Raw genomic sequence first — 25,870 nt, forward strand, 5'->3', positions numbered from 1 at the left:
ATTTAGGTTCTCACCCATCTCTTGTGGTTCCGCACATGGATGACCTTGTTGATCCTTAAGAGGCCCTACTCTCTCCCTAGTTACTCTTTTGCCCTTTATGTACTTGTTGAAGCTCTTTGGATTCTCCTTTGCCTTATCTGCCAAAGCAATCTCATGTCCCCTTTTTGCCCTCCTGATTTCTCTCTTAACTCTACTCCGGCAATCTCTATACTCTTCAAGGGATCCACTTGATCCCAGCTGCCTATGCATGTCATATGCCTCCTTCTTCTTTTTGACAAGTGCCTCAATCTCCCGAGTCATCCAAGGTTCCCTACTTCTACCAGCCTTGCCCTTCACTTTATAAGGAATGTGCTTACCCTGAACCCTGGTTAACACACTTTTGAAAGCCTCCCACTTACCAGACGTCCCTTTGCCTGCCAACAGACTCTCCCAATCAACTTCTGAAAGTTCCTGTCTAATACCATCAAAATTGGCCTTTCCCCAATTTAGAATTTTAACTTTTGGGCCAGACCTATCCTTCTCCATAGCTATCTTAAAACTAATGGAATTATGATCACTGGTCCCAAAGTGATCCCTCACTAACACTTCTGTCACCTGCCCTTCCTTATTTCCCAAGAGGAGGTCAAGTTTTGCCCCCTCTCTAGTCGGGCCATCCACATACTGAATGAGAAATTCCTCCTGAATACACTCAACAAATTTCTCTCCATCCAAGCCCCTAATGCTATGGCTGTCCCAGTCAATGTTGGGAAAGTTAAAGTCCCCTACTATTACCACCCTATTTTTCTTGCAGCTGTCTGTAATCTCCTTACATATTTGCTCCTCAATTTCCCGTTGACTATTTGGGGGGCTGTAGTACAATCCTATCAAAGTGATCTCTCCCTTCTTCTTTTTCAGTTCTACCCATATAGACTCAGTGGGCGAACCCTCGGATATATCCCCTCTCACTACTGCCGTGATGTTCTCCCTAATCAAGAACGCAACTCCTCCTCCTCTCTTACCTCCTGCTCTATCTTTCCTTTAGCATCTGTACCCTGGAACATTGAGCTGCCAGTCCTGCCCCTCCCTTAGCCATGTTTCAGTAATAGCTATAACATCCCAGTCCCATGTACCCATCCATTCCCTGAGTTCATCTGCCTTGCCCATCAGACTACTTTCATTGAAATAAATGCAGTTTAATCTAGACTTCCCTTGGTCTTTGCCCTGCTTTCTCAGACCATCTGTCCGGTCATGTTCTGTACACTCTCCCTTACTGCCTTTTGTTTCTGTCACCACTTTACTTCCCACTGACTTCCTGCATCGGTTCCCATCCCCCTGCCACATTAGTTTAAACCCTCCCCAACAGCACTAGCAAACACTCCCCCTCGGACATTGGTTCCAGTCCTGCCCAGATGCAGACTGTCCAATTTGTACTGGTCCCACCTCCCCCAGAACCGGTTCCAATGGCCCAGGAATTTGAATCCCTCCCTCTTGCACCATCTCTCAAGCCACGTATTCATCCTAGCTATCCTGTCATTCCTACTCTGACTAGCCCGTGGCACTGGTAGCAATCCTGAGATTACTACCTTTGAGGTCCTACTCTTTAGTTTAACTCCTAACTCCCTAAATTCAGCTTGTAGGACCTCATCCTGTTTTTTACCTATATCGTTGGTGCCTATATGCACCACGACAACTGGCTGTTCACCCTCCCCCTCCAGAATGTCCTGCAGCCGCTCCGAGACATCCCTGACCCTTGCACCAGGGAGGCAACATACCATCCTGGAGTCTCGGTTGCGTCCGCAGAAACGCCTGTCTATTCCCCTTACAATCGAGTCCCCTATCACTATAGCTCTGCCACTCTTTTTCCTGCCCTCCTGTGCAGCAGAGCTAGCCACGGTGCCATGAACCTGGCCACTGCCACCTTCCCCTGGTGAGCCATCTCCCCCAACAATATCCAAAACGGTATACCTGTTTTGGAGGGAGATGACCGCAGGGGACCCCTGCACTGCCTTCCTACCCTTCCTCTGTCTGTTGGTCACCCATTCACTATCTCCCTCAGTAATTTTTATCTGTGGTGTGACCAACTCACTGAACGTGCTATCCACGACTTTCTCAGCATCGCGGATGCTCCAAAGTGAGTCCATCCGCAGCTCCAGAGCCGTCAAGCGGTCAAACAGTAGCTGCAGCTGGACACACTTCCCGCAGGTGAAGGAATCAGGGACACAGGAAGGATCCTTGAATTCCCACATCCCACAAGAGGAACATGACACGGCCCTGGGATCTCCTGCCATGACTTAACCCTTAAGTTAGCTTAACAACAACTACAATGTCAAGAGAATAAAAAAGGAAAGAAAAACTACTTACCACTCCCTTTAAGGAGTTTACTCCTTCAAATTATTCTTAATTTAGAGAATGTTAACTAACCTAGGGACCTTGATTCACTAAAAAAAAACGCTACTTGCTATCAGACCTGTAGACCTTACCTTTCTTTTTATTTTAGTTGCTGTATAAAAGTAGAAATACTCACCTGAACCTACTCACCAATCAGGTTCCTCCCCTGTGTCGCGTCCCTTTCTGATTCCTGACGTCACTTCGAACTCCGTCGCAGCTCCCTCTGAAATCCCGCCTTTTTATGGGACGCTCCCTCTGCTCCGATCCGCTCCTCTCAGCTGTTCTCAGCGCTCTGAAATCCCGCCTTTTTATGGGACGCTCCCTCTGCTCCGCTCCGCTCCGCTCCTCTCAGCTGTTCTCAGCGCTCTGAAATCCCGCCTTTTTATGGGACGCTCCCTCTGCTCCGCTCCGCTCCTCTCAGCTGTTCTCAGCGCTCTGAAATCCCGCCTTTTTATGGGACGCTCCCTCTGCTCCGATCCGCTCCTCTCAGCTGTTCTCAGCGCTCTGAAATCCCGCCTTTTTATGGGACGCTCCCTCTGCTCCGATCCGCTCCTCTCAGCTGTTCTCAGCGCTCTGAAATCCCGCCTTTTTATGGGACGCTCCCTCTGCTCCGATCCGCTCCTCTCAGCTGTTCAGGGACCCTAATTTGAAAACCTATACCTGGCCTCCAGAATTCAGAATGAACAAACTTTTTTAGTGTTAGGTGTTGTCTGTCTCTTACTAATGAAATAAAGTGATACCAATAGTCAAAGTACAAAGTCTATATTTGGTGAAACTGAAATCATACTGATACTGAATATTAAGCACAGCTTCCATTCGAAGAAGCTGCATATAATCCTGACTCACTTTAGATCATTGTTGTCCAATATGTTAACCACTAGCCACATGTGACTAATTGGGAATCCAGATGTCGCTGATTACATTTCTAATTAGTAAAAAAATTAGTAATACACATCATTGTTGGGCATGTGTTCTCAATACTCATATTTGCACAGTGTATGCTTGTGTATTTAACTTTTTTGTGTGTTGGTAAAATGGTGCAAGTGTTTTTTGATCATGGTGAGTGCTTTACTTGGTTACTGAATAGTGGTAGATGCTTAAGTAAATATATACATGTGAAGTACATTTACTTGTATTATGTGAGTGTATGTAAGGCGTTTTCTACTAAAATTATTGTATGTGGTTGATGCTGTGGCCACACCCATGGTTAGTCAGCACCTTCTATTGGACAACATGTTTTAAAGTATATGCAAGGCATAACTTGACATCCTGTACTGTCCTTACTACAGTGTCACTCAAGACTGTCATTTATATCCTTTTGCCTGGTAGATCACGAGTTCACAAGGCTGTCATCATTTCCTGTCTTGCTGTCCTCCTCCAACTAACTACAAGTGTTTTGTTTAAGGGTCATTAAACATGTTGTCAGCTCTTAGTTTACAGTGAAAAAGAGACTTGAGTTCTGTACCAAGCACCATGTTCTCATAGTCCAAAGTAGTTGGTGTCAGATGTGGTCTCTATATTTCTGTTGCAGATAGATTTTTTTCCACTTGTTCTTGGCACTTGGATGATGTTGACAAAATTCCATTTATTGCCAATCTCTTGTTGGCCTGAGAAGCTGGTGGTGGGTTTTCTCCTTGAACTGCTACAATCCTTATGCTACCACTGCAGTTGTATCTGAATACATTGCAACAGTGTATGGAAGATGCCTGTTTCATACACATGTTATGTGTTTCATAACATAAAAGCTTGTTGCATTGGCATTTAAATTAATTTTTACACTGAATTATGGTAATTCATTGTGATACATTTTACAAATTATGCTAGCAAAGAGTTTTCTGTCTACATTCACTTTGGTAATACAGATCCTTTAGTATGGTGAGACACCGCATTCACTGTTTCAGTTAGTCATTTATTTGAAGAGGAAGAACCCTATTGGTTTCCCAAGCTCATACATTGAACCTTGATGTATGTGTTAGGCAGTTTACAGTGTGGACATGCTTTAATTATTTCAAAATGAAACATATACCCACTTTACTCCTTGCATTTTCCATTCAATAGGAATTATGTTATAATGGTTGCAAAAGTCAAAGCTATTTGGGAGATAAGTTGGAGACTTGAAAACATTTTTTAAAAAAGAATTTCATGCATACACACAGCAGTTATTACTGTGGAGATTATTCTGTTCACTTGGAGACACTTAACAAAGTTGTATTTTTTTATATATAAAGCTACAACTACAACATCCAATATCACAAAATGCAATATGTCCTAGTACATAACAGTCATGCTGCTGTCAGAACCATTAAAACAGATTTGGTTGTTTTCATTATTATTCCTAAAATAACAAGTACTGCAGTGCAATAACTACTACTACTACATGGCATGGACTACTATGCAACATGTACTCCTACATGTACAACGTAGCTGCATGTTCTACTATTTAATATGTACTACATAACTGCACCAACTACACCCCGACTACTACAAGTGTACTATTATACAACTATTACCGCTCAATATGTACCACATAACTGCAGCAACTACTCTACAACTACAAGTGCATTACTACGTAACTATTTCTACTCAATACATACTACTACACAGTTACACATTCTATTATGCAACTACTGCTACTCAGCAGTTACTACACGTACAACTACGCAACGCATAATACTATGTGTAATGCAACTACAATACAACTTGTACTAATTTGCAACTAGCACTACTACACAAGCACAACTATTACAAAACATACTACGACATAATATCTACATTTACCACACAGCTACTACAATATAACATTTACTACACATACTAATGTACAACTATAGCACAACAGGTGCTATATGGAATACAATTTTATATATATTCAGTTTTATAATAGATCTAATGTGTGTGTGTGTGTGTATATATATATTCTCTTACTAACAGATTTATTTGAATTTAACTTCATCTTGCATATGATTAAAGACTATCTTGAATACAGTGGTTCCCACTGCGGGTGAGCTGAGATCTGTAGTGCAATAAATTTCCTTATGGTTGCATCTGTTCAGTCTCCTTCTACCACCTAGTGGAGGCAATGGCCCAGAATTTACTGCCCAAATAACGGTGAGGCAACAGCGCTCGTCGTTATTTAAGCGCAAATCTCGCAGCAACTTCAGGCGAGGGCAGATGCGCAGTTAAACGCGGAAATCCGGAAGTTGCTGTCCTAGATGCACCGCTCCGCCGTTAGCTTCGTGAAAACGGCATCTCGCTGTCTGCCTCACCATTGAAATGAATTGAATGGCGTGAAGTTCTTGTATGTGCATGGTAGATACAAACTAAACTCGCCACAGAAAGTTAGGGCTTGTCCTTTTCAGTCTAAGTACCCTATTTAACAGCATGATAAGTGTTAATTACTGCCAAACAACCTCTCTGGCATTGAAAATTAACTATTACAAGTGTGGAGTTGTATGCCTTGAGGTTTTAATTGTTGCTGGAGATTTTTTTTTAAATTAATAATTCTAACTTACACTTCCTCGTTCAGACTCTGTGCTGTTCATTTAACAATCCTGCAATCTAATTGGTTAAGGAAATACAGTTGCTTGCCCTGTTCACACAGATCCCAGATGCCCTGTAGAGGGCACTGTGCCATTTCCATCTTCCACTTCCAGCAACTTGCAGTGCAAAATCTCATGGAAATTAAACGGGCAGGGGCAAGTCTAACTAATGGCAGACACCGTTCTTAGACCGGCTACAGCAAATTCTGGGCCATTGTGCTATTTAAGATTCAGAGTACTTGGCACAACTTTAGGAAATGTCTTGTTCAGTGTGCCAGTGAAATGCTTTTAAAATTTGGCTTGAAGATAGAAAACATTGTGGTTTGTATCTGAAATGATGAAAAATGTATTGCATTTTTAACCATCCTTTGCCCTTTAAAACAAGTTGAACTCCTTGAAGAATTCATTTTTTGTATCACAAAATAATTTTGAAGGCAATTAGTAGAGATGGTGAATGATTGATTATTTTCATGCTTTGATTCATTTCATTAAAAGCAGTGGTATCCTCCTGAGGGTGATAGCTGATACGTACACTTTAAAAGGAAGCACAGTACAGTGGAATCTTGTTAATACAAAACTCCCATTCTAGCAAATGCCTGTCCTGTTTGAGTTCCAATGTAGTTTGTAAAGAAGCTCAAGTCATAAGATAAAGCTCCTGATAAGTAGCAGTTCTTTGCAGTGTTTATAAAAATGAAGTTTGAGAGTAGTTTGAATTTTGACTGGAATGCAGCCTGAGTGTTTCTAGAATATCTCAGAAATTGTCCTGTTGTGACAAAGTGTCCACTACGTTTCCTACAGGGATTTGGAACAAATTCTGTAAGACCCTCCTGTGAAATGCTCACAGGATCGTTTACAATATTACACAATGTTCTCATGCTTAGTTTTGAAGCTTGACTTCAGCTGATGACAGAGATCCAGTTTTATTTTGTTTTGGATGTACTATAATGGTCAATCAGAGTAACTGCTATACTTAATTTCATGACAAATTTTCTGCACTAGTTGCAAAGAAAGTCTAGATATGGGTCATTGGCAATTATACTTGTGTTTAAAGAAAGCTGAGTGAATGATGATAGAGGTCATAATTCCTGATGACTATTGGGGACCATATTTGAAATTAATTTCTTTTGGTCTTAGAGATATGAGGACATTATTCCTTGTTAGAACAGAGACCATTTGAAAGGTTCTGTGAAAACATTTGCAGACCAGAAATGTTACTTACTGCATTTAAGAGGAGCTCATATAAACTTAGATTTGAGGATGTGTTGTCAGGGTTGTGTAACCAGCACTGTAACTGATAGGTGCATTAAAAAATGCCATTGACATGCAAAAGACAATGCTACATTATAAACAGGGCCTTTGTTCACCAAACAGTGCTGCTTATTAAGAAAATCATTTAACATTACTAATTGATGGGATTTTTCTGTATAGGTCAGTAAAGATGTGCAGCAACACTTCCTGGTCCCCTCCAACGAGAATTGTTGCAACTGGCTGAAAAGGGATTGTCTCGGCAGAACTGGAGGAGATTATTGCACATGTGGAGCAAGTCATGTCAAAGGTAAATTTATTAGTTACTGTTTCAGACGTATTTGTATTTTACAAAAATACATAGAATGTTATTGAAAGAACTTGTTTAATTTTCAATTAATTAAAGTCATTTTTTTTGTGCTGTATATAACTGGAAAGACCTATTCATGATATCCAAGAATTCAGGCATCCCACTAGTCTTCTGTAAGCTTTGTAATAATATAGGTTTGCCAGTAAAGATGGCAACAGTCTGCTAGATGTACGAGAGTGAGTGTTTGCCTCTTTAAGCTGCCTAACCCTAGTGTTGGTATTACCAGTGGATGATACCCCTGCCGACATCACCAACCAGCTATCCCACTGAGACAAATTATAAAACCTATTGTGACTCCTTGTCAGCCAGGCATTACTTCCAGTACTGAGCAATTCTTTTTCATTTTATTCAATTTATTGAGGGTTCTCTCTGCATTTTGAAAATGTGGTGTATCTCTTCCACACACTGCGAAGGAATTGAAAGTCACAACCCAGAGAAGTTGGTTATTAAACGTTAGATGTTTAATTTCTTTGCGTGGGCCAGATTGAAATCTCTGTGTTTTTCCCTGTGCAGGTCTCGTTGGGCCATGCATCTCCTGTGACTGAGAGAGACGGCATGCAATTGATTCCCAGGCCTCCGCTGATTCCATTTATAAGTGGTTGTTCAGAAGTATAGAGCAGTGGCCTGGCAACATTGCCCCTTTTGGTAGATGCCAAGTGCAGGTCAGATATTTGACCACAGAGTTATGACTGAGATCGGGATAATTGTGCAGGGGTGAATTTGAACCTGTGTCCCTCCACTTCATGACGCCTCCACTACACTGTGAGTTTTACCATCATCCTCTCACTACATTGTAATTAATACTAAAAATATTTTGTTAACTTAAGCACACATTCACTTACACTGAGGCTTTGCATTTTCCTTGATAAAGGCACAGATTCAGTTACAGCAATTCACGCCAGCGACCATGGAATGGTAGGCAGTATAGAACCACTAAGAATGACCTGGAATCTACACTCTTCACAGCAATCATGTACAGCACATTCTTAGAAGAATACTCCAGGAAAAGGTCCCTTAAAGGCCTTAGATATAGAGTTGTATTATGTAGACAAGTACCAAAAGGTAAGGCCACTATAGGCTTATCATAGAATATTCCTTTAAAACTGCAGCAGCCATCAGTAACAAGGTGACAATACATGTTTTTCCCATTTTTAAAGATTCTGAAAAGAGAGTATGCGCCAAGTTCCAAAATGATGTAACAAAATGTAATGGAATCTAATTTAATGCAAGAAAACAATGGTAGTATTGCGTAAGTCAGCTGGTTAGGTCATGACATAGTGTTGTGTCTAATAAAAGGATGTGTTGATCTGTGAATTTTATTTGGGATTAGTTATGAATAAAACTTATGACCTGCAGGGCAGATGATCGGAGATACAGTTAAATTAGTTCAGGAAATAAAAATGAGTGAAGTACTTTTAGGCTCTCTGGTTTAGTTGGTGGGAAAAGGGTACAATGTTAAATGTGCTGTCTGGTGCTTTGTGAGGAGATGTAATGAGTTCATCTGTATGTACACTAGTCTCATTAAACATGATTCATTGTTTCTTATTAGCTGTTGCAGCATGTCAAAATCTTTCTTCCTCCCATGTATCTTTTTACTTTATTAATGTATTTATCCCTCGCCCCTTTTTGTTTAGGTTCCACAATGCCACATCCCTTTCCTTGACTGAGAAGGGGAGGTAGGTGTCCTGGTTGTAGATATCTGCCGTTGTTACTCTGTTACTGCCAAAGGATGTATTAGATTACTGTGGGATGGCTCTTCCTCTAGGTTCCCTCTAGAATCTATCTTTGTGCAAGCATCTCACCTCTGCTTAGTGTCTCCTGTGTTTCTCATCTACAATTGCAAACACATCATTAACATAACCCTACAACTTCCCAATATTTAGATCAACACATACAGCATGTTCAGCCATTGATTACCTCTCTCCTTCAAGCTGCATTGAATATCAGTGAATAATTATGAATAATTCTGTAGAATCATAGAATGGTTACAACACAGAGTGAGGCTATTTGACCCATCGAGCCTGTGCAGGCTCTTTGTAAATGCAAACCAGTTAGTCCCATTCCCCCGCTTTTTCCCCGTAGCCCTGCAAATTTTTTTGTCTTCAAGTATTTATCCAATTCCTTTTTGAAAGCCATGATTGAATCTGCTTCCAACACCCTTTCAGGCAGCGCATTCCAGATCATAACTACTTGCTGCATAAAAAAGTTTATCCCTCATGTCGCCTTTGGTTCTTTTGCCAATCATCTTAAATCTGTGTCCTCTGGTTCGCGACCATTCCCCCAGTTTCTCTTTACCTATTTTATTTAAACCCTTCATGATTTTGAACACTTCTATCAAATTTTCTCTTAACCTTCTTTGCTCTAAGGAGAACAACCCCAGCTTCTCCAGTCTATCCACGTAATTGAAGCACCTCATCCCTGGAACCATTCTAGTAAATCTTTTCTGCACCCTCTCTAAGGCCTTCACATTCTTCCTAAAGTGCGGTGCCCAGAACTGGACACAATACTCCAGCCATGGCTGAACCAGCGTTTTATATATCGATCCATTAATGTGTTAAAATTCTTGCATATAGTGTGCATCATCACCAGCTGTAACACTTTCCTGTAACGTGTCTCTGTACCATTTCCTGTAATGGTTCTTTGTAATGCCCCACAATCATATGTGATCACAGTCAGCTCTTGTCTAACCTAGGCAGATTTATTCCACCACCCGTAACTGGGTCATTCGTCTCATGTGATTGACTTCCACTTTCTCAACAGCAGACCACAGATGAGTAATTTAAAATGAGCTAAAAACAATGAAACAGTTCCAAGCTAGGTGTAAATATAGAAAAGTTGAAACTGTTTAAACAATGATTCATGCAATTAGGATATATCTTGCGCTTGCCTCTCTTTTTCTTACAGGTGCAAAACAATGTCTCTCTCTCTCTCACGCGTGCACACAAAACATGTATACACGTTCTTGATTGACTGTTAAACAATTCTGGGGTTCTGATGTCTAGCTTCACCTGTAGGTGACACCAGCATTAATTTCAGAATGTAGAACAATTTTATATTCTAGCCTTAAAAAGGTTATACACCTGCATTGTATAATGTTCCTGTCCTTATAAAGCAGCACAGCCTCTGATTCACTAGATTCACTAATAATATTGTAAAAATAGTACACATAATGTGCATTTCCTGTCCGTCACACTCTACTTTCTGTGTCACTCTTCAAAGAAAAATATGAAGAGCAGGAGAACACTGCAGGAGTAAAGCTTTCCAGAGACAGAATGTCTGCAGTCTCTTACTTGACATCTGTATGAACTCATACAGTGTTTACTTAAAACAAATTTGTAGCTTTAAAGGGACACATCTACACCTTATATGGTTTAAAGTTCCTGAACTTATAAACTGGCACATCCTCTTACTTAATGTGTGTGTAAAAAAAAGAAAGAAAGCCAAACATTTCACTCTGGATTTTTTCAGCTAGAGCCTGAAATCTACAAATAATTTACTGACCTCCAGTTGATCTCACCAATTGATAAGCAACTTCAATTACCTGGATTCCCACAGGCGCACCTGAGCAGTGGCTTTAAAGGGGCAGACCAGGTTAGCAGCTAAATATCACAACTGTGCTCCAAACTACCCATGATCGATGTCATGGGAAATCGGTTAGTGCTTAATAAAAATATTGTAATGGCTATTATCTCTGTCACAGTAATGACTGCAATTTCCTTGTATGCTATAAAATTACTCTAATACTTGATTAAAGATTTACTTACGAGTAAGTCTTAAGATTGTGCTCTCAGCATAGAGAGGAAGGTTGCTCTGAAGTTCTGTTGTAAAGCGAACATGCATTCTGCATGTTAAACTAAGTAAGAAACAATTTGGACAGTCAAGAAAACAATAGTAAAAATGACAATCAGAGGAAGGCAGATTGAAGTAGCCCAGTGATGAATTGATAGGATGTGGATTGCCATCCAGAGTTGCCCCCATGGTGTGTTTCCAATCTTATCTAGATCAATGAAAGTGTCTAGCAGACATGCATTACCCCAAAAGGAAGGACGGAACCTTGAAAGCCAAATCAACTTCTCATGGCTTTCCTAGCAACCAATTCCATAGTGATATTGGTGGTGCTCTGGGAGCAAGTTACCTGCCTGTTATTTCTGATAGTATGGAAAAGGGAGTGACAACAGTTTTTTTTTACAAAGAAGGCAGAATCCTTCAAAGCCTTAAACTAGCACTGAAGTTGCTGTAGCCCTGTAGCTCAGGTCAAGGAAAATCTGATGTCCGTGCATCAGCTCCCATGTTTATATTGTGAAACTTGCTGCTTTATCCTGACAGCAGAAACATAAACTCACAATTCTGCCATTAGGATCAAATCACTGGTTTTAGTGACGTAAATGTGGAAAGCTGGTGCATGGACATTGGACTCCCCAAAACTGAACTGTACAAGCATCAAACGTAAGAGTGCCTTAACAGTGAAACAAGTCGATGAAGCTAAATACACTGGAATACATACATTTCTTTTGAGTCACCTTTAAAGATGCAGTTTCTTCATGAGTGTTTTTCAAACCTTTTCTCGGACAATGGATGTGTCATTTGTTGAATGCAGTTGGTCAGGGTTGAATAGTGTGGATTGGAAGGTTACAGTTGTATTGCAGTTTTGTCTGATTACTTTTTTGGGGCTCAGGGAGAAATCTTGCAAAAGTCATCTTCTTTACCTGAATGTAATTTGCATCTAAGATTGGCAAAATTATATATTGTCTATGGAAAGAATGGCAGTCTTAGATTTGTAGCAAACTGTCCCATGTAGCCAGCAGCCCAGGATCTACACCACCAGGCAGTACGTTTTGCTCTGTGAATACTAAACTATATTGGTTTATAATGGTACTTTAGGTAAAACTATCTTTAACTTTACACACAGAAGAACATAGTATCTCATAAATTAACAACATTAAATGCTAGTAATATTTCTTGTCTTACATTTTGGATGTGGTGCAGATCAGAATTTTCTCTTCAAACTATAAAAAGGAAAGAGACTTGCATTTATATAACACCTTATATCTCAAACATCTTAAAGCATATTGCATACATTGAATTTCTTTGAAGTGCAGTGACTGTTGTTATGTAGGCAAACACGGTAGCCATTTTGTACACAGTCTATCCCACTAACAACAATGAAAAGGATGACCAGTTGACTTGTTTTTGTGGTGTTGGTTGAGGAAGGAATGTTGGCCAGGAGAACTTCCTGCTCTTCTTGGAATAGTGGCATGGAATCTTTAACATTCACCTGAACCAACGGAGTCAACTGTGCCTTATGCCTCATCTGAAAAGTGGCACCAGAGCTCTGAAAAAGCAGCACTCCCTCAGTACTAGAGTGTCAGCCTAGATTATGACCTCAAGGTTTGATCCCACGATCTTCTAAATTGTTTTATCAATAGAGAAGTGTTTGATGTCTTTTCGTTCATTGTTTTGCAACAACTTCCATTTTGCTTTAGCAAAGTATTTTTGAAGGATAAAATACAATTAGAACAATTTTGTTTTTAGAATCTGAAACCTTTAGTTCTCAAAGAAAAATGATTAGAAAGTAGGCAGCCACTTAGATTCAATTATTTAAGTTTCCACTGTACACTTTACTGTTTGTTTTTGTTGTTTTTACTTCCCTTAGGTAGTTTCCAATGTTTTTTTAGATCTCCAACCTAAAGGGTATGCAGACAGCATTCTATAAATCGAGCTTTTACCAATATCACAATGTTAGTGTAACTATTTAAAGTGCAAAAAAGGCAGCCCAAGTTGACTTGTTCTCTTATTTTCCGTGTCTCTAAATTTAATTTTCCCTTGTCGGGAGATACTTGCTCTCTTTCTGATGTCCTGGCATGGTTTCGCCCATTACGAATAGGGAATTAATTCCTCGAACTTCTGGACACAGTATATTGGCTCACAAAGTACTGTGCCACCAATCCAACCTTTGCTGTATGTTCTTATTTAGCTAAATGGAGGCATGTTAAATGAAGATGGCTTCTACAAAGTGTGATATGCACGTATATAAGGACCAGTATCATGCGATTTTCAATTTTAGATTTACAGAATTTTGGATTTTGTATAAAATTGCCCTTGATAGAAAATCTGCTTCTTCATGAAAATAAAATGGGAGCCTGAACATCTTGTGTCTTTGGTCATGGCTAGCTCAGAGATGGTTAATAAATGAAGGTGCACAGATACAGTGATTTTCATACTGTTTAGAAATGTTAATCTTTGTATTTAATTTGACTTTTAGGCTTAAAATTTCTATACTCCTCCCATATTGCTGAAGCAGCCTTAAACTCTGGATGCAACAGGTATCTATCAACTGGAAGTGATCATAATACACAGACTGAAAACACAGGAAATACACTTGGTAGCGAGAAGGTGGGTAAAGCCCCATTTTTCTAGGGACTTGGCCTGTAAGGCTGCAATGGCAGCTGTTGCCACTGATGACCTAAGTCAAATCACAATAACAAAACAGAAGGAAGATACGCAGAAGGTTTTAGAAGCCAAATGGAAAGGGAAGGAGTCAAAGCCAAGGAGAACCCTTGAGTGCCTGATCTGCGGAGCATTCTTCAGCAGTGTTGACAAACTTAAAGTCCATTCATACTCTCACACAGGAGAGAGGCCCTACAAGTGCTCACACCCGGAGTGCACTAAAGCCTTTGTGTCCAAGTATAAACTTCTCAGGTATGGGAAGCTGAATGGGAAAAGTGCCCTAAAACCTGTTTATCAAATGTATTTAATCCTTTGAGGATGCAACTTTCTATGCTAATTGTGTAACACGTACATCTTCTTAAGCTTATAAAATGGTTTTGAAAGAAATTCTGCAAACAAGTTATGAAACTTAATTGGAACAATATTAAATAATTGCAATACTTACTACATTTTCTGAATAACCTTAAACATATGAATAATTTTTTAACAATGTTGCAGAAATGCAACTGCAGTCCTCAAAGGGTTAACTTAAGTATATACACCTCCTCCAGGCTTAATGAGGATTCTTGCAAACCATCTGCTAAAGACCACTCCACTTCTGACCATTGTCTGCTCCAGTGATTTCCTGCATAAAGTGATGTCACACAATACAGTAAGGGTATAATATGCTGTTTGGCTACCGTTACAAATTAAATATATATCAAATTACTTCCTGGCACCCATTGTGTAAAAAACCTTTAAACATGTGCTTATCAAATTGTGCATGATGTATTGACTGGGAATCCTATAATGATTCCAGTAAGAAACCATACTGAATAGCCAACAGTGTATCATATCATCACCGAAATATTGGGCTTTATCTAGATCAATGTTATGAAATTCCACTTTTTGTCTTGTACCTGTTAGACACATAGCATATACACTGAAAATATTTCAAACCAGAATGGCAGCATTCTATTGAATACAATTTGTGTATTGCTTCTGCCCTCATTACCAGGTGATGCTGAGATGCAAAATTCACAGCGGTTTTATTTCTAAGGCGGTGTAAGGTCAAAGACAGGAGAATGTATCCAGTAGAAACGATAACAAAAATCTCTTAAGACAGCATTGGTGCTACTTAAAATGACATTGAAATTATAACCAGGAGAAAAAAACTGCGCAACAGAGAGCCAGGAGACAACAGTGTAGCATTGGTGGTAAGACCTAGCTATGATAGACTGTTTAATTGTCTTTTATCTTTTTAAGAGAGAAAACAAACCAGAACCCAGAGCTAAAAGACAGCAACAAAGTTTTTGTTATGCTTAAAAAAAATCCTAATGATTGTATAATATGTAAATATCCATCCCTGATCATGGCGAGAAATCAAATGATGATGGAAGGCAGTTACAGACATCATTAATGTTAGTACCTCTCTTTCTGAGCCTCAGCAATGGCTCCCTATCACTGGCATTTGAAAAGGGGAAACTCAACTTCCTGGCGATCTTGGAAGTTTACTGCTATCGCAAGAGTGCGATTGACAACTGACATGCCTCACAGGTCCCATTCTCTACCGAACAGCAGTAAAATATAAAAATGCAAAGATTCTGGTCTTCTAATGGCAAGAAGGAAAAAAACAAGTAGTTAGTCAGAGATACTATTGTCTTATTAACAGTGGTTTTAAGAAGAAATGGATTCAAGCTCCTCCCATTGGTCAGCCAGTTTATCCAGTGAGTAGCTGAGCTGTACAGACCAGGACGGTCCCTAGTCGAATCCCTGGTCCGAGCTTTGTTAGATGATCTCAGTTGATAGATCACAATTGGCCTTGGTGCCCCAGGTAACAGAGGGATGCCTGCTTCTGATGGCTATCTAGTGACCCCTCCCGGATGTGAATGGGTATAGATGTTGGATGAGGTTAGTGTTGGCCTCAGCTGTGATGCCCCTGCAATCGAAGAGCCTTTTGACCCTTGCCACCAGGCCCACAAATAAATAATGGCTTCTTGGGTGGGATACCTGAGGGCAACCTTCATGAGATGAAAGACGGAGCGAAAATTGTAAGACAAAGAAAAGAAATGAGAAGGCTCCTCTATGACTCAGTGGATAAATGCAGAATGCAAAATGCACCCACTGGTGTCATTTGGCACCATACAGACCAGGAAGGACCTAGGTTCAATCCTTGGTCTATACTGAATTAGTTGAGTTCAATTGGGAAGTAAGTAGTAGAGCTATAGTTCACTTCATTGCCCAGGAAGTGGAAGGGGAAAGAATTAACCAAGGTTTCTGTTTCTTATTGCTAGAGAGTGTGGATAGGATCGGCTTGTCCACTAGTGAACAGCCTACCATGGGTGTCTTGGCCCACAAATGAAGAATGGTGACTTGCGTGGAGTTCTGAAGGTCACTGCCGATTTTCATCCCCCCCCTGTTCCTGCACGATGGGCGGGGGAGGATGAAAATCGGCTCCACTGTGCCTAAGGTAGGAAGTTAACGAGTGATCACCACAGATTTCACAGTAATAAGTGAGTTGCACAGTTGCGTTGGTAAAGGCCTTGAACCGGGTTGTTTGGTCATCCACTTGATTAGAGAATAGTGTATGGATCATGGGGAAATAAGGAAGAGACAAATTAATGCTTTAAAGATTGTGGGGAATTTTTTTTTGGAGAAATCAAAGCCCAATTTTTACTGTATTTTTATCCGTGAATGGATAGACACTCAACTTGTTTTAGACAATGTAATTAAAATAGATTTTGCTCAGGTTTGAAACAGGTAAAATTCTAGAAGTTTCTGTAATGCACATTTTTTTTATCTGTTAAGGTGCTAGTATAGGAACATTCCTCTTTACTGATGCCATTCCTGCCAGCCGCTGGTCACCCTTCACACATGATCCTCCCATCCCAGTTTTAACTAATCAGAATGCAGATTTTGATGCCATCCATGGTGAGTGTAATTTCCTCTGTACTAGACTGGCTGAACCCTATTACAGTACCAAAGATGGCCCAATAGGGAGAAGTTTGGCACAGATATCAGTGGGGACTTTTTCAAAGTTGTAAGAGTTTATTCAACGTGTCCTGATTGCTTTTTGCCCAAAAGGACCACCTGCCTTTTAAGCCCATCTGGTAATTTCAGTTTTCTCTACCTTGCCTGCAGCATTCAAGTAAGCAACAAAACACGAAGAATAACTAGAACTGTCAAATGCATAGTTCTATGCAATGGCAAAGACAATGACAAATCCACAACCCCCAGCATCTTTTATCCACGATTGCACTTAATGCCAACGATGAGAAGAAGATTGTCAATAGAAACCTCTAAACCTGCTAAAACCAATTTTTAAAAAATCATTGTGTGGTTCAATGTGAACAATATTAGAGTTTGCCCTCTCTTTACTAGCACCACCCATTGTGTTCATCAAAAATGTTAACCAGGGTAAGAGAGCAACAGGTTTGAACACAAGCAGAATATAACAAAAGCAAAATACTGTGGATGCTGGAAATCTGTAATAATAACAGAAAATGCTGGAAGCAGAATATACTCTTGTTCAGTTACAGCAAAGTTCCTTGCTGCCAGCTGGGGGTTTAAATGATAACTCAAACATCTTAATTCAAAGTTAACAAATATAAGGATGCAGAACATGAGAAAGAATGGAATGAGCAAAGGCTGCTTGGCCCATCATACCACTGCCTTGCACAGGCCATGTAAAATCCAACTTATCATGGACTCTACCCCAACTATTTAACCTCCTGCAGGGAATGCTTTATAAATACTCCCTGCTCCCTAAAGCTTATCAAGTAAAACTTCATCTCCACACCTCCGCTGCTCAACTCTGACCTGCTGATTTTTGAAGATAATACTTCCCTTAGCCCCAATAGCACAGAAACCATAGCTCCCTGAGGCCTATCCCAATAGACTTCAGTACAGTTCCCAACTTCAGTATAAACGGACATTCCGAAAAAATGGACACCTGTAAAAAATGGACACTTGTTGACAGTCCCAAATAACTTACATTGTAACAGATACAAGCTGCACCTTGAAACCTTGGACACTCGCAAATTATGAACTACAGACAGCCTTCAATGCACCAAGTTGGTTTATAACTTAAAACACGGGACACACAGGTAAGTGCGAGGCAGCAGCGGGTGAAAGAAATGGTTTTTGTGGAATGGAGATCTCTTTAACCAGCGTCCATAGTGGCAGAGAAACCGCTCTTTCTCTGGGATTGAATGCTTGCACGGCTCTATCTCAGGGCTGGGGCGGAAGAGATGGAGAGAATGATTTCCCTTCTTCACCTGCTCATGGGTGGCCTCGTGGTTCTTCAAACTTCTCACACAACAGCTCCTGGCACGAAACCACAAATAAAGAGTCTCAACTACAGGGGACCCAACCTTTATATGGTAAATCCAATAACATTTGTAGAAGTCATGTGATCTGACGTCACGTGGTCAGAACATTATGTGATCAAACCTCCAGGAATGCCTGCAACCAGAGTTGACAACCCTACTCCACCAGTACGTCAGGTACTGATGAGCTGCCAACAGCCCCTTACCCCCCCTTACCCCCCCTCCCCCCCCCACCCCCCAGCATCTCAAACATTAGCAGCTGCAGCATATGGAGGGAAGGGGTCCCGGACAGGGATCTGCAGGACATAAATCCCCCCTACCCGCACCAATTTTGCTGGGATTTCCCAGGCACTCCGGCCCTATAGTAGTCACCTCGCCCTGTGCAGGCTGCCAATGTAACAAATCCCAGGATCAGGATATCCCTCCATCGATGGCAATGGACTAGGAAACCCAACGAACAGAAAATGAACTGAAATCACATCCTGCTGGCCGGGCTCCAGAATTAGGCACATTCCCAGGGGAGGGCAAAAAAAAGAAGGAAAGCTGCAGGTGATACAGCCAATCTTGGGATATTTGGCTTATCCGGTTTACCATACATACAATGACCATTTTGAAAATAAGGACACTTGATGCAAGTCCCTTAGGTGTCCCTAGTTTACAGGTTTCACTGAAACCTATTTAGTAGTGGAGGTAATGCATTTATTAGATTGGCTACTTTTCTCATTTAATAGAGCAGATCTGGGAGTGATAGTACTTTCACTTACCATTTCCAATCAATGTAGAACAGCAATCAACAAAGCAAACAGAATACTGAGCTGCCATGTCAAATCAATCGAGTCTGAGGCCATCATGCTGAAGCTCCAGAATGTTCTGGTCAGACCAGACCCTTGAGTACTATGTTCAATTCTGGCTACAGAAGCACAGGGAAGCAGGCAAGTTCAGGACTGAATTCAGGAAGCAGTCCTTCGTACAGAGTTATTAATACCTGGGATAGTCTTCAGGGTAGGCTAATAGAATCAAAAGCTCTGGAGTCATTCATGAGGCAGTTAGGTATGTGTGGGGTTGAGGGTGTTGCTGAACATTCATACTAAATAAGTGGAGCATATTTCCATGATCAGGGAGATTCAATAGTCAGCCATCACTTTGCACAGAATTCCCAGCTAGTAATAGATGTCACAATATCTTGAAGTCCTTGAACATATTGTCACCTCCTAAATCCATGTCCATGGTTCCTGCAACTCCATGCTTTAATCTCTCCAATCAGGTTTCTGCCCCCTACTACAGCACTGAAACAGCCCTAACCAAAGTCACAAATGACATCCTCTGTGCTGTGGAGCATTATCCCCGCTCGTCCACCTTGACCTCTGTAGCCTTTGACACTGTTGACCACACTATCCTCCTCCAGTGCCTCCTGCTGTTGTTCAGTTCAGTGAGACTGTCCTTACTTGGTTCCACTCTCATCATAGTCAGTGCAATGGCTTCTCTTTTTGTCCTCACAACATTACCTCTGGGGATCCCCAAGGATCTATCCTTGGCCCCCTCCTATTTCTCATCAATATGCTGCCCCATGACAACTTCATCCAAAGACGTGGGGTCAGCTTCCACATGTACGCTGATGACATCCATTTCTACTTCTCCACCACCTCTCTCAACTCCCTCCACTGCCCCAATGCAGTCAGTCTGCTTGTCCAACATCCAGTCTTGGATAAGCCGCAAGTTCCTCCAGTTAAACATTGGAAAGAGTGAAGCCATTGTCCTTGGTCCCCACCACAAATTCCATACCCTCGTCACTGATTTCACCTCACTCACCTATTGGCAATCTTCTCTCATCATTGGACTTCACAATAGAGGAACAGGACAAAATATTAGTGGTACAAGGGAACCTAAAAACAAGTTAAAGGGAGGAACTTCATGGATTTAATACATTAAAAAATGGTAATGGAGAATATAATGGGACTTAAGGTTGACAATTCTCCAGGACCTGATGGTTTCCACCCTAGGGTTATTAAAAGAAATAGGCAGGGAAATTGAAGACGCGATTGTAATAATTTTCTAAAGCTCTTTAGATTCAGTAACTGTGCCCGTGGATTGGAAAATTGCAAGTGTGACTCCATGATTTAAAGCAGAGCATTTCAACAAGTATGAGCTGATCGTAGAGCGTCAGCATGGATTTGTGATGGGTGGGTTATGTCTGACTAATCTAGGTGATTTTTTTGAGGAAATCACTGACAAGGTGGACAGGGGAGCATGTATGGATGTTGTCTACATGTCCAGAAGGCATTTCATACGGTTGTGCACAAGAAATTATTAGCAAAAATGAGAGCACATGGAATTGGGGTTGAAAATTGGTTTGGAGGTTGGAGACAGAGAGTATGGATAAAGGGAAGAATGTATTGATTGGCAGAATGTAACAAATAGTGTTCTTCAGGGACCTGTACTGGGGCTTCAGCTTCTCTCCATATACATCAATGACTTGGATGAAGGAATAGAGAGTTGTATATCCTAATTTGCAGATGACACTTAATTAGGAGGAACGGTAATGTAGATGGGAGCAGGAAGTTAGTGAGACATAGACAGATTAAGCGAGTGGGCAATACTGTGGCAGATGGAGTTTAATGTGGGGAAGTGTGAGGTTATCCACTTTGGATCCAAGAAACACAAATCAGAATATTGTCTAAATGGCGAGAGACTAGAAACTGTGGAGGAGCAAAGGGATTTGGGTGTCCAGATACACAAATCACAATAAAAGCTAGTGCACAGGTACAAAAAGTAATCAAAACAGCTAATGGAATGTTAGCCTTTATCTTGAGGGTTGGACTACAAAGGGGAGGAAGTTATGTTTCAGTTGTACAGAGCCTTGGTCAGACCCCATCTGGAGTATTGCAATCAGTTCTGGGCACCGCACCTCAAGGGCCCTTGAGGTGCGGTCCCAAGGACCCTAGAGGGGGTGCAGTGCAGATTTACCAAAATAATATCAGGGCTAAAACGGATAAAATTATGATGATGGGCTGCATTAACTTTGGTTGTATTCCCTTGAGGTTAAAAGGTTGAGGGGTGATCTAATTGAGGTGTTTAAAATGATAAAAGGATTCGAGAGGGTGGATACAGAGAAGCTCTTCCTCTGGTGGGGGATTCTAGAACAAAGGGGGACAATCTTAAAATTAGAGCTAGGCCATTCAGGAGTAAAATCCAGAAGCACATTTTCGCACACAGGCTAGTGGAGATGTGGAACTCTCTTCCCCCAAAAGGCTGTGGATGCTGGGTCAATTGAATTTCAAGACTGAGATCAACATTTTTTAGGTAAGGGTATCAAAGGATATGGATCAAAAGCAGGTCGATAGAGTTGGGGTATAGATCAGTCATGATCTGATTAAATGGCGGAGCAGGCTTGAGGTTTGTAGCTTACTCATATCCCTATGTTCTTTCCTGGCCACTGTCTCAAGTTGGACCAGACTATTTGCAACTTTGGTCCTACTCAACCCCAAGTTGAGTTTCTGACCCCGTATCCTCTCCATCGCAAATACTGTCTGCTGTCGTCTTTTTAACATCGCCTGCCTCCGCCCGTGCTTCAGCCCATCTGCTGCTCAAGTCCTAATCCGTGCCTTTGTCACCTTCAGTCACTACAATTCCAATGATCCCTTGGCCAGTCTCTACATTCTGTAAACCCCAGCTCATTCAAAACTCTGTTGCCCATTTCCTGTCCTACACCAAGTCTTGCTCACCCATCACTGTCTTGTGCATCTCCCTTCCCTTCACCCCACCTTTGGTAGCCGTTCCTCTAGCAGTTATAGCCCCATGCTCTGAATCTCTCTGTCTACATGCCTCTGACTTTCCACCTCCTGTGCTCCTCCTTTAAGCCCCTCCTTAAAACCTATCTGTTTGACCAACCCTTGGTCACCTATCCTAATAGCTCCTTCATTGGATCAGCATCTATTTTGTCTGATTATGCCTCTATGAAGTGCCTTGGACAGTATTGTTCAATAGAAATTGCTAACTAGCCTCAGGCGTGGCTACAGCAACACTGTTTTAGTCACATGCACTAATTTTAGTAGAAAGTCTTACACATAATGCAGGTAAATGTACTTCACGTGTATATTTACATAACAAACATCTACCACCACTCAGAACAAAACTTCGCAGTATTTCTCTTTCACCAAAGTTTGGAATTTTGACATGAATTTATCAGATACAACACACCTTGGTGCAGCTTCTAAGTTTTTGACCAGCAGTTCCGAGCAGCATTTCAACTTCATCAGAGAGATTGCTGAGAATGTTGACTTGCACAACCAAATCTGCCCCTGCTCTCCATACACAACGCAGTCGGTGGCTGCTTGCCCCTTGACGTGTCCTGTTGGACCTACTTTTTATTATTCATTCATGGGATGTGGGTGTCACTGGCAAGGCCAGCATTTATTGCCCATCCCTAATTGCCCTTGAGAAGGTGGTGGTGAGCCGCCTTCTTGAACCGCTGCAGTCCGTGTGGTGAAGGTTCTCTCACAGTGCTGTTAGGAAGGGAGTTCCAGGATTTTGACCTAGCGACGATAAAGGAACGACGATATATTTCCAAGTCAGGATGGTGTGTGACTTGGAGGGGAACGTGCAGTTAGTGTTGTTCCCATGTGTCTGCTGCCCTCGTCCTTCTAGGTGGTAGAGGTCACGGGTTTGGGAGGTGCTGTTGAAGAAGCCTTGGCGTGTTGCTGCAGTGCATCCTGTGGATGGTACACACTGCAGCCACAGTGCGTAGGTGGTGAAGGGAGTGAATGTTTAGTGGATGGGGTGCCAAGTGGAGATATTCCATCATACTCCTGACTTGTGCCTTGTAGATGGTGGAAAGGCATTGGGGAGTCGGGAGGTGAGTTATTCGCCACAGAATACCCAGCCTCTGACCTGCTCCAGTAGCCACAGTATTTATATGGCTGGTCCAGTTAAGATTCTGGTCAATGGTAACCCCCAGGATGTTGATGGTAGGGGATTCGGTGATGGTAATGTCAAGGGGAGGTGGTTAGACTGTCTCTTTTGGAGATGGTCATTGCCTGGCACTTGTCTGGCGTGAATGTTACTTGCCACTTATCAGCCCATGCCTGGATGTTGTCCAGGTCTTGCTTCATGCGGGCACGGACTGCTTCATTATCTGAGGGGTTGCGAATGCAACTGAACACTGTGCAATCATCAGCGAACATCCCCATTCTGACCTTATGATGGAGGGAAGGTCATTGATGAAGCAGCTGAAGATGGTTTGGCCTAGAACACTGCCCTGAGGAACTTCTGCAGCAATGTCCTGGGGCTGAGAAGATTGGCCTCCAGCAACCACTACCATCTTCCTTTGTGCTAGGGAAGATTCCGGCCACTGGAGAGTTTTCCCCCTGAATCCAATTAACTTCAATTTTTCTAGGGCTCCTTGGTGCCACACTACTTGTTATTGGCTGGACTTGCTTTTTTCTGCTAGCCTGGAGTGGTTATTCTGATTGGTTGAACTGACCACGATAACAGCTCCCCTCTCCATGCAATATTGCTCCTATTTCCATGGTGCTGAAGTCTGTCATTTTCACTTGTGCTACACACCTTTTTAGCAGACAACCAATAAACAGTAACCAAGGAAGTAAAGTGCACACAACCATCAAAAAGCACTTGCATACTCTGTTTTTCGTCTTACCATTTTACCAACAAATGCACATGGTTAAAGTACACATGCATACACTGTGCAAAAGAGAGTATTGAGATTACATGCCCATACTCATTTTTTATTTACTAAAGAAAAATATAATTAGCCACATCTGGATTCCCAATTTGCCACATGTGGCTATTGTGTATCGTATTGGACGACACATTCTTGGGACGTTTTATCTAGATTTAAGGTGCTACATAAATGGGGCTTGTTGATTGCAGAGTGCTTTTGTCATATGACTACAAACAGAAGAGATATCAACTAAAATATATTAAAATCCTTGAGTTTTTGTGACGATTGGTCACACTTAAGTCACTCCTGTGTGACAGATGTAAAGACGAAAAGCAGAGTATGGAAGTGCTGATCATTGTGTGCACTTTACTTCCTTGGTTACTGTTTATTGGTTGTCTGCTAAAATGGTGTGTAACACAGGTGAAAATGCCAGACTTCAGCACCATGGAAATACGAGCGATATTGTATGGAGAGGGGAGCTGTCATCGTGGTTGCATGTCATACCTTCAATACAAACGCCTTCCCTCTTTGGCAGTGGAGTGCTTCTTCTCAGTCTGTTTCCTAACTCCAGGAACTGCGAACCTGAAGGTACCTCCTGAGGTCCTGCTGATAATTTTAAATTTATTAGTTTTCCCCCTGCAATCTTTATTCAAATTTATTTTTTTTACTATGCTTCTTTTGCAGCTCCTGTACTCCCCCACTTCCATGCTGAAATAAATGCTGCCCTGTTCTAGCTTCACTTTTGCATTCGGCCTGTCTGTACTCCCTGCTACCATCTTCAATATAAATGCTGTAGTAGAGCCTCCTGAAAGGCTGATTTAAACACCTGAAAGCTCCTCACTTGCAGTTCTCTGCCCGTTCAGCCTCCAATCCTCTCAGCCCTAGTGTGCCTTTCCTCAATATAGCCCCTTTGATACCTGTTTCATTCTCCTTAGCCCTTCCGCTTTTTCTTTGCCAGCTACTGCCACCACCTAGATCTCTCCGATCTAGCACCACAAGAGCACCGCTCCCGCTCCAATGCTATTCGGCCCAGAAAAGATGCAGGTATCAAAATGACCCAAACATTTTTTTAAAAAAGAAGCCTTCTTGCTACACTCCTCAACCCTGCCTCTCATTTCCTGGCCGTAGCTGGAAAAAATAGCAGATTGTGTTTCTGGCCTCCGTCCCAAAACCTAAATTGAAAGAAAAACATTCGGATTCCCCAGCCTTACTCCAGAAATCCTCCTGACCCAATCTCTGACCGGTCCAAAAACTAACAACTATCAGGAAACACTGAACAGGCTGGGGCTCTTTTCTCTGGAAAAGAGAAGATTGAGAGGTGACCTGATAGAGGTCTTTAAAATTATTAAAAGGTTCGATAGGGTAGATGTAGTGAGGATGTTTCCACTTGTGGAGAGTCCAAATCTAGGGTCCATAAATACAAGATAGTCACTGATAAATTCAATAAGAAATTCAGGGGAAACTTCTTTACTCAGAGAATGGTGAGAACATAGAACTCACTAACACATGGATTGTAACCATATGTAACTACAATTTTACTAGATTTGCAAGCCAGGACTCAAAAGAAAAAGGTCTTCCTATCCACCTCCTCAAGGATCTAAAACTATCCATAATTATAGTAATGAACCATCCCCAGCACTCCCCATTTCTGAGCACCCCAAAGAAACAGACAGTATTACTCACCTTCCCCCAACGAACCTGCCCCTTCATGTAATTAGGTTAAAATGAATAAATACAGCTCCAATAATTCATTCTATCCTCTTCCAACTCTTAGTAATTTATTTCATTCCTCCGCTTGCATCCACTATTTTGTTATTCGATGCATCTCTTCCAGCTTTATTAGTTATTTGATTTCCCTTTCCAGTAAGATTTTTAAAAAATGTTGTACCCCCTTTTCAGTTTCTTTATTTATTTTGTA

At 41.5% G+C, this 25,870-nt stretch overlaps 1 protein-coding gene across 4 annotated transcripts in view; it reads left to right on the forward strand.

Annotated features, from left to right (window-relative positions):
• plagl2 (pleiomorphic adenoma gene-like 2) overlaps positions 1-25,870 on the forward strand; it is a 122,439-nt gene that overhangs the window by 85,768 nt on the left and 10,801 nt on the right. For 2 of the 4 annotated variants that reach the window (XM_068000436.1, XM_068000437.1), the window contains exons 2-3: positions 7,335-7,461; positions 13,784-14,220. In XM_068000436.1, coding sequence (XP_067856537.1) covers positions 13,961-14,220 — 260 coding nt within the window. In that variant the 5' untranslated portion in view covers positions 7,335-7,461; positions 13,784-13,960. Of the gene's footprint in view, positions 1-7,334; positions 7,462-8,034; positions 8,284-13,783; positions 14,221-25,870 lie in introns of those variants that run through there. The other 2 variants (XM_068000439.1, XM_068000438.1) reach the window with 2 other exon arrangements.

This window comes from Heptranchias perlo, chromosome 19, assembly GCF_035084215.1.
Source record: "Heptranchias perlo isolate sHepPer1 chromosome 19, sHepPer1.hap1, whole genome shotgun sequence".
Lineage (NCBI taxonomy): Eukaryota > Metazoa > Chordata > Chondrichthyes > Hexanchiformes > Hexanchidae > Heptranchias > Heptranchias perlo.